At 38.8% G+C, this 12,422-nt stretch overlaps 1 protein-coding gene across 5 annotated transcripts in view; it reads left to right on the top strand.

The window, feature by feature from the left end:
- fat3a (FAT atypical cadherin 3a) overlaps window positions 1-12,422 on the top strand; it is a 132,201-nt gene that overhangs the window by 58,390 nt on the left and 61,389 nt on the right. For 3 of the 5 annotated variants that reach the window (XM_040123000.1, XM_040122999.1, XM_040123002.1), the window contains exon 6: window positions 7,060-7,199. In XM_040123000.1, coding sequence (XP_039978934.1) covers window positions 7,060-7,199 — 140 coding nt within the window. Of the gene's footprint in view, window positions 1-2,122; window positions 2,192-7,059; window positions 7,200-12,422 lie in introns of all 5 variants that reach the window. The other 2 variants (XM_040122998.1, XM_040122997.1) reach the window with 1 other exon arrangement.

Genomic DNA, 12,422 nt, shown 5'->3' with positions numbered 1-12,422 from the left:
AGGTGCTGGCTCGCTCTCAATAAAGAACATTCTGACAGATGTTAAAGCCAGTGTGACATTCTCTTTTAAGAGGGAAATGCCCAACATGGCACACTTAAATCCCTTTGATCCAAGGTTCACTTTCACCCACTTGAAAGGCTTACCTAGATTATGTCATGCCCAGCGCGCTAAACTCAATTTATAAGCATTATGTATTGTAACGATTCTACTGTAGTAATAGTGATTTAAGAATTATAATAATCAGTACTTTAATCAGACTCTAAATTCAGTTCGTTTTTAACGCCATTCAATTCAATGTATACTGACAGTTCCCCAGCTGTGATGAATGCACTGTGGGCTACAAGACAGTCCGAACTAGATGGACAACGGCGACCAAGAAGGACTACGGTTCCCACAATGCACCATCCATCTTTCCTTTCGTTGTCACTGAGCAGTGACAGTCAGTGTGTATCCAGCTGAAGATACCTTCTGCCTCGTGCTTCTGGCTCTCCATAGCACTGTCCATCTCTTCTCTCTCTTCTCTCTCTTTTTTCTGTTTCCCTTTCTCTTTATGTCTGTCTCCATCTCTCTCTCTCTGTAGACGATCTTCTTCAGTTTTTCATGAATTATTTTTTACTGTGTACACATCCTTTCTCTGCGATCACAGCTATTTTCTTTCTTTCTCAAACATTTTATCTTTTCATAAACTAGTTTTAATGAGACAATATACATTGAAAATTAATTTGTTAATTTTATTAATCAACAGCAACAACAATAATAAAAAAAGCAAGATAAAAGTTAAATGATCCCAGGAAGGCAATTTAGTATTAAAGCAGTACAAGAAATAGACCAGACAGATTAGTAGGCACAGGATAGACTGTGCATAAATATAATTTGTGTGCAAAACCAATATTTCAATTTTCAGATCAAAATGATATAATACACATATGAATATACATATATATATATATATATATATATATATATATATATATATATATATATATATATATATGATTTAGGGCTGTTATGTGACAGTTTTGTTTTGTCATACCAAAGTGACAAAAAGGTTGTCAGTTTCCTCCAAACAGATTCATATGACTGGTCAAAATCAATTCATATCAGGGTTTTCTGATTTGCCACTGCTACAGTTAAGGTTTGGTTAAGTCTTAACTAAAATATCTTGGTTGAGGTTAGAGAAAGATTTTGGTCATTGTAAAAAGAGACCATGAGATGTGAACAGTGGGCCCCTTGTCAAAGTGAGTCACTTTGCATGTCCAACCATCAACCCCTTGCATCATCCCTAAGAGGTTTTGTGGAACTAAAACAATATCATGCTGTTGTTGCTTTGCTTCTGAGAACATTAATGAAAAAGGAAAACGTTAACATAGGTTTTTTTAATCATTTGAACATTTGAATGACCAATGATGTGTTTCTGGTGAGGACAGTCTTTAAATTCAATTCAGATCATTTCTCTCTACTGTCTTCAGTATCCTTTGGCAGGCTGTTCCAAATATTCCAAAGTGTAGACTGTAAAAGCTGCTCTCCCCAGGGTTTTTTTTCTGGCCCTTTTCTGGTACAGCTAGCAGGCCAGAGTCAGATCATCATCATCATCATCATCATCATCATCATCATCATCATCATCGTCATCATCATTTTATAAATAATCCTCTAAAGGTGCTGCAGAAAGATTTCAGGAATGATTGTAGCTGTGATCATAAGATAACTTGTTTGAATCGCTAGAATTTTTTTTTTAATGTCTAAATCACAGAACAGCTATATCTAAATAACTCTAGGTAATTTATACCCATTTTCTCTCTGGTTTGAACTGTTATGTCCTAAGGAAAAAAAAAATAAGACTGAACACTTTCCTTTGATAAGCAATGATTAAATGTCCATAAAATATTGTCTTTTAGCAGCTTTAATCCAAACATATCATCATCATTGTGGTTAAAACCCAATCTGATGTACAAATAATTTGATATAGGTTGAGCTCATCAGAAGCAGTTGTCTGTCCTGTTTTGTCAGTCTGTGTGCCTCCTTTGCTCATCACATCATCCTCCTGTCGTCCTCCTCAAGCCTGTCTTTCCCTCCTGTCTCACCTTCTCTCTCCTCTCTCTCCTCGATGCTTCATGCCTGGAAGGTCCCAGGTCTTTCCGTGAGATGTTCTATATTCTGCAGAGCGCTTGTGGCAGGAACTGTTCCTCAGAAGGTATCTCGCTTCCAACTTCCACTACCGCTCTTTGCTGTCTTCTTTCCACTTCCTTTCCGTTCTTTTCCTTTTTCTTGCCTTTTCCTTGTCTCTTTTGTTGGCATTCATCGTCCACCCCTGTGCTTCTCATTGGTGCTGTCCTCTGATTAGTTGGTTGGATGAGTGGATTAAACTACACAAGCTCAGCCTGAGCAGATGTGTGTGTTTGTTTATCCTGTGTCTCTGTGTGTGTGTGTGTGTGTGTGTGTGTGTGTGTGTGTGTGTGTGTGTGTGTGTGTGTGAGAGAGTGTGTGTGTGTGTGTGTGTGTGTGAGAGAGTGTGTGTGTGTGTGTGTGTGTGTGTGAGAGAGTGTGTGTGTGGATGTTTCACATTAATGGACTACCCTGCAACCAAGGTTAATTGAAGTGTTGAAGGTTTGGTAAAAAGGTATCCAACCCTTTTTATCTGCTCCCATGGAAACAACCCCCGGGTTGACAGCTCTGTCTAATGACCTGCTGTTAGCAGCACCTGTGCACACATTCCTTATGGAATTAATGCATGCCTTCATGCAGAACTTTTCAAAGGAAGCTTCACACATGCACTGAAATGTTCCACTATCTGATGACCCATTAGCTAAACTAATGGATGCACTTGACTGTTTGGCAGAAGGTTTGGGACTGAAGAAGCACCCCACATCCAGCAGGAACACCAAACACCCAGTACCCAGCAAACAATGCCTAAACCCCAGCACCATGTAATAAACACCCAGCCCTCAGTGTACAAAGCATTGCTTCAAAGCCAGCAGACAGTATTCAGCATTCAGCATGCAATGCCCACACCTTACACCCAGCAAGTGGAAAGGGAAAATTTGAACTGTGGGAATATAGACAAGGTGACTTGAAGCAGATGTGGGGAGGGGGACAGAGACAAAGGGAGGTGAAAAAAGAAACGGAAAAGAAATTGTATGCGGAGTTAATAGCGTAGAAGGGAAAATGATGAAAAGCAAGGCTGGAGTATAACCCTAAATTCACACTAAACAAGAGATGTCAGCAGCCTATGATGCTGAGGCATCCATCCGTTTAATCCACACCAACTCTGAGTTGTGTGTGAAGATTTCACTTTGTTGAGCACCAGAGTAAATAACAATACTTGGACTCGGAGTGTATAAAAATGCAGGGGGTCACTTGTGACGTGTCTCTCAGAGTTGGTGGTTATTGATTCATTTGTAAAAATGTATGCATATATTTTCTGTGAGACTGTGGTGTTGATTTTCCTGAAGGTCAGATAGAGAGAAAGAGACAGCAAGAGAGAGTAGGCAGTTTACCTAAGAAACAAACATTATAGATTGATGAGTAGAGAAGCTGGAGCATATGTGTGATAGAAAAGATTACTTAAACATTCCACACATACACACACACACACATACCCAGATTTAAATTACAGAACATAACATAGGCATCTTAACACATACCAGTGATCCGTTTATACCTGAAGCTGCTCGGGCATCACCCAGCAGACACACAGACAGACACACAGCCAGACAGCAGTGATCAGATTGGAACACAGAAAGCCTCAGTCTGGTCCACGGTGCCTATACACACCCACACTCACCAGCTAAAATATACAGAGTATACAACCACACAAACGCATCATATGTACGCATCTTTAAACTTTATATAGACATGGACAATAGTGTTCATTAAAACTGTATATTGGGACACTTTAATAACAGTTGTAGTTCACGGTTTAGTGACTATTTTAATGTCAGGTCAGTGTTCATTCTGTATCGGCTGGCTGTTTAACCCTTTGAACCAAATTACCAAAATTTACCTAAAAAGTCAAACTCTTCTTCTCTGACCTATAACATTGTTCTAAACACACAGATGCCATACAAGTACTCCTCAAGGACAAATGTTTATAAATTCAGTAACTAAGTAAGTTAGTATTTAGTTACTGCTAATAACTGATACAATTTTCATGGTGTAGCTTCACCAAAAAGTACACAAATGTAGGCAAAAATAAAATGTAAACCCCAGGATCACGCCTCATTTTTCAGAAAGAGCACACCCTTGCTTCTTGCCTTGTTATTTCTAGCATGTACCTTATCCATTGTTTTCTCTTATCAGGACACTTAATTGTCCATTATCACTTACATCACAGTCACAGGAATACTTATTTCTGATTGGCTGGACAAGCAAGTTTGAAAGAGAGTAGAAAATATTGTCACTTGTCAGATATGAAAAACAGTATTTCTCTCTTTTTATCTCAGCTCTTGGATGACAGGACAGCAATGTGTCCAGCAATGTGGTCTGTGGTGAAACAACTGTCCAATTGAGACAATACGTAGAAACTCATTGTCTCTCTGTAATTTGGCATCAGCAGACAAGGGGCTTTTTCTGCCTCAGAAGGATTCTTGCCAAACTCTCTTCTTCTTAATGTCCTAAAAGAGGATGAATAGATTGGATGGAAGGCATGACTGCTTGAGGCTGCCTGTGATCACAGTATAGTTTAGTGTCTTTTCTGTCTTCATTTGGTCATTAATATTTTTGTGGTCTACACAACAAAGCACAACGCAGGTTACAGCACGTACTGCAAAACCTCAGCCCAACTTAAAAACCCTTATTATTTGCAAAATATGTCTGTAACTGTCTGTTTGAAGACTATTGTACTTACAAGGACTGTTCTCAATCACAGTCAACTTAAAGTCCTGCTTCTCTTGGATTAGTTAATGATTCAGTAAAAAAAAAAAAATTCTCATATCTATGTACATAATTAGGCAAAGCAGTTCGACAATAGAGAAGCCAAACAATAATTTCTTCCTGGCAAAAGAAGGTCCAGTCAGGACTGTTGACCATCTGGTTAGAAGCTCATGTTGAGATTTTTTAAAAGGATTGGTGTCATGTTTTAGGTTTTAGTTTAAACAGCTAATCTTGTAGATTTCCATCAGATAGGCCATTGTTTGTAAGAGTACGTTTAGCTGTTTAGACTAAATAACTTATTGATGCTAATCTGTAGGTCAGTTATATCTATTTTCCACAGAGATTGGTTGCATTGGAGATTGCTAGTTTATGCTACTACATAGCAAAACAAGATGTCTTTGAGGATGTTCTTATTTTTGTGTACTATATTACTATAGATCGTTGCAGGAATGAGTTAGCATTTTTGCACTTACCCTTGTCCTGAAGTCAATGGGTTTTTTGAATGGGCTTTTGGTTAGATGCCTGAAATAAGGTCTGTGGTTAACACAAGCTCAAAACATTTTCAAGTTTTATTCTACGACATAAAATACGGCAATAAAGGTTGTCGAGGATATTAAACGTCATCATGCCAAACACGAAAACCGATCTACTCACCGCTCCGCCTTTATAGCCTTGTTGTGTTTATACTCGCGCTCTTGCAAACTATTACTGACTTTCTAAGAGGGAAGGCTTCTAGAGAAAAGTTAAGTACGCTAACTCAAATTACAAGTTGGAGGCTTAGTGGTGATGATGTCAAAGTCATGCGACCGTGCAGTAGTTTGTTTATAGCCTAACATTAGCATTTTACTTCCGGCAATTGTATTCAGGCTTCAGAAATCATAAAAGTGGTGTTCATTTGTGAAGATTATCTTGCTGAACAAAACATATAAGTATCATAAACTTTTGTTTGTCACAGAGCTTCTTTTCTGCAATCATCCAAAAGCCAATGGAAAAATACAATTGGCTTTCCACTGACCATTCTGCAGTCATCAACAGCCATCAACAGTTACCATAGACACACACCAACATAGACATGTAGACATGTTGCATGTGGATGGCAGATCGTTACTGCAGATTCTTATTACACACTATTTTATAACGCACACAGCACACCCAGTCCAGCTAAGACTAAATGAAGCTTTTAATTCAATGTGAGTGGTAAAATGAGAATTAAGGCTTGATGTCTACATGGTCACCAACACAGCACCACCTAAAGGACAGCTTTATATCTGTAGGAGAAATACAGCAAGACCAAAACACTTCATTAGACCTCCCCATCATGCCCTCAGTGAAATAAAGATTATCAACAGTGAACTTTTTTTTCTATTAACCCTCCGTTTTGTTTGAAGTTATTTCACATAGTTGAGTGGAGTTGTGTGCTTCCATTCCACAAAGAAATTTGGATGTCACTAGGTTGTCTATCATATACTGGTTTCCAATTCAAAATATCACCAGTGGGCTGGGAGGATTGTATGGCAGATGTTGTAATGAATACCTAGTCAAACACACACAAACACACAAACACACGTTGAAACTGTACATGCCATATGTTTCAAATCAAATGAGTACATATGTAGTGCAGACAGTAATAGGAACACAAATACAAAGAGGGTTTGTGTTGCTGGTGTGCTTGCATGGCCAGTGCTTTTGCTTCATTGTGTGGCTGTGATCTTGTGCTTTTTACTGTTGGTTTGTTTGAGTGTGTGCAACTGTTGTGTTTGTTTGTGAGGAGGGGGCTTAACCCTCTCAACAGCCATCCCTCCCTCCTCTACTCTATCACAAATTCCAAGACAAATCAATGAAGAGTGTGTGTGCAGCAGTGGTCTCCAGTCATGTGCTGCTCAGTCTATGTGATTACTGTAGCTGCTCACTTCACTGAATGAGATTATACAGTTACTGACATTTAAATACAGTTACAGTTACTGTATACTATATTTAAATGTCAGGACATTTCAGCACACGGTCACACATGACTGAAAACCATTGGTCAATAAATAAAACTGTCTGGTTTGTGTGTGTGTGTGTGTGTGTGTGTGTATATTCACGTATACATCATAAATTCTGTGTGTTCAGAGTGTATCTGCACGATTGACACTGTGTTTGACACTGTGCCTCTCCCTTCTCCTGTCTGACCTTCTTCCTGTGGAGCAGGTGGGAACAGTGACAGTATGTTTGACGTAGAGAAGGCTGTGGGCACCATTATCATCGCAAAACCTCTGGATGCTGAACAGCGCTCCTTCTACAACCTGACTGTGCAAGCCACAGATGGCACCAACACTGCATACACACAGGTATCCCATAACCTTTATTTACCAACCTTTCATTGTTTGGTGGGTTACAGTTATACCTTGTAACTGGTTTTGGAACAATTTAAAAACGCTAATGCATCAGATGCCACAGAGGAAGAGGTAGAGGGTAGGAATGAGAAAAAGGGTGAAAAAAGCATTAAACATGATAATTTGTCCATCCATCCATTAGCTATACAATCTCATCCTTGAGGGTTGCGGGGGGGGTGCTGATGCCAATCCCAAAACTTTGCTATGTTACTGTGCCATCATATGATAAAAACCATACCTTGTAATTTTAGCAAAATGTTAAGTAACAGTTAACCCAATTTTATCCAGCCCCTCTTGGGGCCTGGCTTGTTCCCCCCATTCAAAAATACTGTCTTGAACACACTGTCCATGAATCATAATGACTGGATCACATTACAAGGTACAAGGTACAATTACAAACACTAGGATTCCTCTGAACAGAGAATGTGTAGGGTGGCTTTCTGGCCCATGATATACAAGCAGCCTGGAAAAGATGAAAGCAAAAAAAGAACAGTAAAGTCTGTGTTTCACTCAGATTTACTGACCAAATCACAGGGATTATCTTCGGCGATGAGACGATTGAGAGGCTGAACAAATATCAGGTAATCTCTCTGTTGAAGGTGAAATATGGTCATTTTTAAAATTTTTATTTTAATGATTACAAGAATGGCAGCTATAAAGTGGATTAACAATACAGACAACCCTTTCAGTTACAAAGCCAAGCAGGGGTATTTACTGTATATTCTATAGGTACTCTGTATATTCTTAATTTTTCGAATATCTCACGTCGAGGTTTTTGGAGATTCACACACTCAGACCTTAACTATCAAAAGGATAATCTGGTCTCTTATTTTAATCTTTCCCCAATCATTTCTATTATTTATGATAACCAAGTAAAATACACAAGCATAAACAATCAGACAGAATTATTTCTTATATGAAAGTCTTCCATTGGTCCTGAAAATTGCTGATTGCACTTTTCCATACTAAGATTTTAACCAAACATTATTCTGAGTGTTTATATATCATAATTCATGCCTATTATGTAGCATACACTGTTCTGACAAACAGTAGGCTCCATGCCATGGTATATTGACTGCACTTATATAGCGCTTTTCTAGTCTTATCAACCACTCAAAGCGCTTTACACTACTGCCACATTCATCCATTCACGCACACATTCATACAGCGCTTTTTTACATGTACAACACTTTCTACACACACACATACATACACTCACACACTGATGATCGGTATTTGGAGTTCAGTAACTTGCCCAAGGACACTTGGGCCACATGCGGACTGAAAGAGCCGGGGATCAAACCACTGACCTTCCAGTTAGTGGACAACCCACTCTACCTCCTGAGCCACAGCTGCCCCATCAGCATAATATATAATACATTCTGAGTGACATTAGGCTCTGTTGTAACACTATTATGAGATATGGTGTGCCCTTTATTGATATTATATACACTATCCTCTGTGAAAGCAGGCCGAATGAAAACACCCAGATTTATTCTATTTTGGTCAGCTCTTTCATGTGGACCCTACCTGTTTCAAGATAAAGGAGGTAAAAATACAGAATACCATATGAAGCAGAAAGTCTTTTTCAGACCAGTTTCAGTGCAGAAGAAGGCCTCAAGTAAATTCAGCTTCCAGCTTCAACCAAAAATTATTTTTCAGTAAAACCAAGAAAATGTCACTTGCTAACAATGCTAAGAATTTAGATTAGGTTTTACACATCTGAGAATTTTAGAAATCTGCTGAGTGTGCAATATAAAATATGACACTGTACACAGACACACAAATGCACGTACACAAAGAGAAAATGATATTAGCATTTTTATAAAGCAGGAATAATTGTTCTGACATGAGGAATTAGGGAGACACTTTTTATTCCCCCCTGACACACACACACACACACATTATTCATCCTGTCATTTTCAAGGACAGTCAATTTCCTAAACTGAGTATAAAGCTAGTGAAAAGGGACATATTTATGCGTTCTGTTTGTATCCAGTCACATAGTCACATAGATTCATCACATTCTGCCGCTGCTGTGGTATCCTCACTCCTCTCTCTGTCATGTTGGCCCCCACCCTGCTGTCTAACACATGCTGTCACACTAGGGGGGTCCCAAAAGTCATTTTGAAGTTACCCTGGAGGAAGTTTTTGTCATGCTTGCCAAAACAGATGCACACATACAAAAACATATATGCAGTCTTTTTCTTTTTGGACCACTGAAACCCTTAACTTAGCCATTTAACCATTTACTGTGTACACCTGAGAGGAGGTCCTCTAATTCCTTGTTCCTACTTGTTAGAACCGTGTGATGACCCTGACACGTTGGCCTCAAAATAAAGTTATTTTTTATTCTGCAGATTATGCTGGGGTTTGACATATTTATATTGTCAAACTATATATATATATTGTATATTATATTTACTTCCTCTAGTCCCTGTTAGTTGCTTAACTTCCTTTAACTACACTCAGCTTCTATTCCATGTCATATCATCAACAACGTTAGGTCTACTTTACAATTATCAACAGACTGTATCTAAATGATACAGACTGTTTCACAGCTTAATAGATCTGCATTAAGAAAATATAAGGTATTTCAGAGCTTTGCTGCTGGTTTTGATACTGTGTTGGCAAAATTGTGTGCAGGTGTCAAGATGCAATTTACAATGCAATACATGTTCGTGCAGCTATGCCAAGAACTTGTACGAACTTGAAATTTTCAATCCTTGCAACAAACAAAACTAAACTAAACTAAACTAAACTAAATAAAACCAAATTAAACTAAACTAAACTAGTTTAGTTTAAACCATCTTTAACCTCATCATTTAAACTTACAATTTCATTTAAAAGTTCTGTTTCACTTATACATTTGAAGATCATTTTTATTTTTACCAGAATTAGCTCCAGTGTATGATATATGGATGAGGTCTTCAAATGATTGACCATCCACTTGGAAATAACAACACTGTGGTGTCAAGTCATTGTTGAAATCTTAGGTAATTGCTTTTCACCTTCAACACTAATAATAGTAATAATAATAATACTAATAATAATACTTATAAATATTATTAGTATTATTATTATTATTATAAGCGTTTGACTACAGAAAGATGTCAACCAAAAACACTCATATTAATACATTATTCACTATTGGAATGCAGCTGGAATGTGTTTTATGTTTTTTGTTTTGTTTTTTTGTTATTCACATATTCCCTATTCACACACACAAACAGATACAGAGACACACACACCTGTAAATTGGGAGGAAGGCTCCCAGATGGAGAGTCAGCATGGCGTCCTGCCGCCAGGGAATGTCTCCACAGTTGAACAACAGAAGCCCAACTGCTGCAGCAGGGTTTAAATTTAGACTCAGCGCCTGGCAACACTCAACTCCTTTCTCTGTTTCCCTTCCCTATGCTATATGTTTTCTCCTGATAGGAATCGGTACAAATTTCAGACCCCTTTTTCTGGATGTGTGTAGAGTGCACGTTTTCACTTTCCTCCCCCACTAAGTCTTAACCCTGCTGCTGCTGCTATTTAGTAATTAGTTATCCTTGCACAGTTCAGTTGGTATATTGTGGCAGGGATATAGCCAGCACAGTAGCTCAGTGGTTAGCAATGTCACTTCATAGAGGTGAAGAAGGTCCTGGGTTTGAATCTTTTGTTTTCTCTAAGGGATTTGAACTTTCCTATATTTTTCTGTTGGTTTTCTCCCACAGTAAATAACTATATGGTATACAGTAAAATGCTGAAACTCTACTTTTTCTTTTAGATCATCTACAAGCTCTTTGTTTGAAGCATAGTGACGCCCATAGGGTTAGTCCTGCCAATTTAACAATAGACTGACCTCAGGACTGTCTCAAGACCCAGGAGGATGGCTGCCCACTGCTCCCAGATACTGAACTTCTAATTTCCAGAACTGTTACCACTTTGGAGACATGACTTTTGGAAATCTGTTGTAGGAACCTATGAAGGACGAGACTTACAAAAAGACTCAGAAACCACTCATGATAACAGTGTGTCAAATACAGAGAAAGAGTTTTCTCACTAAGATCAATGGTCAAATTTTACTTAAAGGATAACTCTGGTTAATGTAACCTGGGTCTTAATAATATTATACACTCACGAGCCACTTTATTAGGAACACTTGTACATGTGCTTATTCATGCAAGTCTCCAATCAGCCAGTCTTGTGGCAGCAGTGCAATGCATAAAATCCTGCAGATACAGGTCAGGAGCTTTAGTTAATGTTCACATCAAACATCAGAATGGGGAAAAATTGTGATCTCAGTAACTTTTTGGTATTTTTTCTTTTTGGTATGATTGTTGGTGCTGGTTTGGGTATATCTGACACTGCTGATCTCCATGGATTTTCAAACACAATATTCTCTAGAGTTTACTCAGAATGCTACCAAAAACATTCAGTGATCAGCAGATCTTGTTGATGTGAGAGGTCAGAGGAGAATGGCCATACTGGTTGGAGCTGAAAGAAAGGCTACGGTCACTCAGATAACCACTCTTTACAACTGTGGCGAGCGGAAAAGCACCTCATAATGAACAAGATTTCCAACCTTGAGGCGGATGGGCTACAACAACAGAGGCCACGTCAGGTTCCACTCCTGTCAGCAAGAACAGAAATCTGAGGCTGCAGTTGGCATAGGTGCACCAAAATTGGACAGGTGAAGACTGAAAAAACGTATCCTGGTTTGATGAAGTGGGATTACTTCTGAGGAATGCTACGATGGGAGGGTAAGAATTTGGCATCAATAGCATGAATCCAGGGACCCTACCTGCTTTGTGTCAACAGTCCAAGCTGGTGGTGGTGGTGTAATGGTGTGGGACATGTTTTCTTGGCACACTTTGGAGCCCTCAATACTAATCAATCATGGTCTGAATGCCACAGTCTATCTGAGTATTGTTGCTGACCACGTGCTTCCCTTTATGGCCACAGTTTACCATATTCTAATGGCTACTTCCATCATGATAAGGCACCATGTCACAAAGCAAAAGTCTTCTCAAACTGGTTTCATCAACATGACAGTGAGTTCAGTGTACTTCAGTGCCCCCCCCAGTCACCAGATCTGAATCCAAAAGAACACCTTTAGATGTGGCATGAACGTGCAGCTCACCCACCTGACACAGTATAAGTATGGTTTTTCAAATAAAGTTCTTGCAGAAT

This window comes from Xiphias gladius, unplaced genomic scaffold, assembly GCF_016859285.1.
Source record: "Xiphias gladius isolate SHS-SW01 ecotype Sanya breed wild unplaced genomic scaffold, ASM1685928v1 HiC_scaffold_1472, whole genome shotgun sequence".
Taxonomy (NCBI): Eukaryota; Metazoa; Chordata; class Actinopteri; order Istiophoriformes; family Xiphiidae; genus Xiphias; species Xiphias gladius.
The sequence above is the reverse complement of the archived record's forward strand: the minus strand, read 5'-3'. Positions and strand labels throughout refer to the sequence as shown.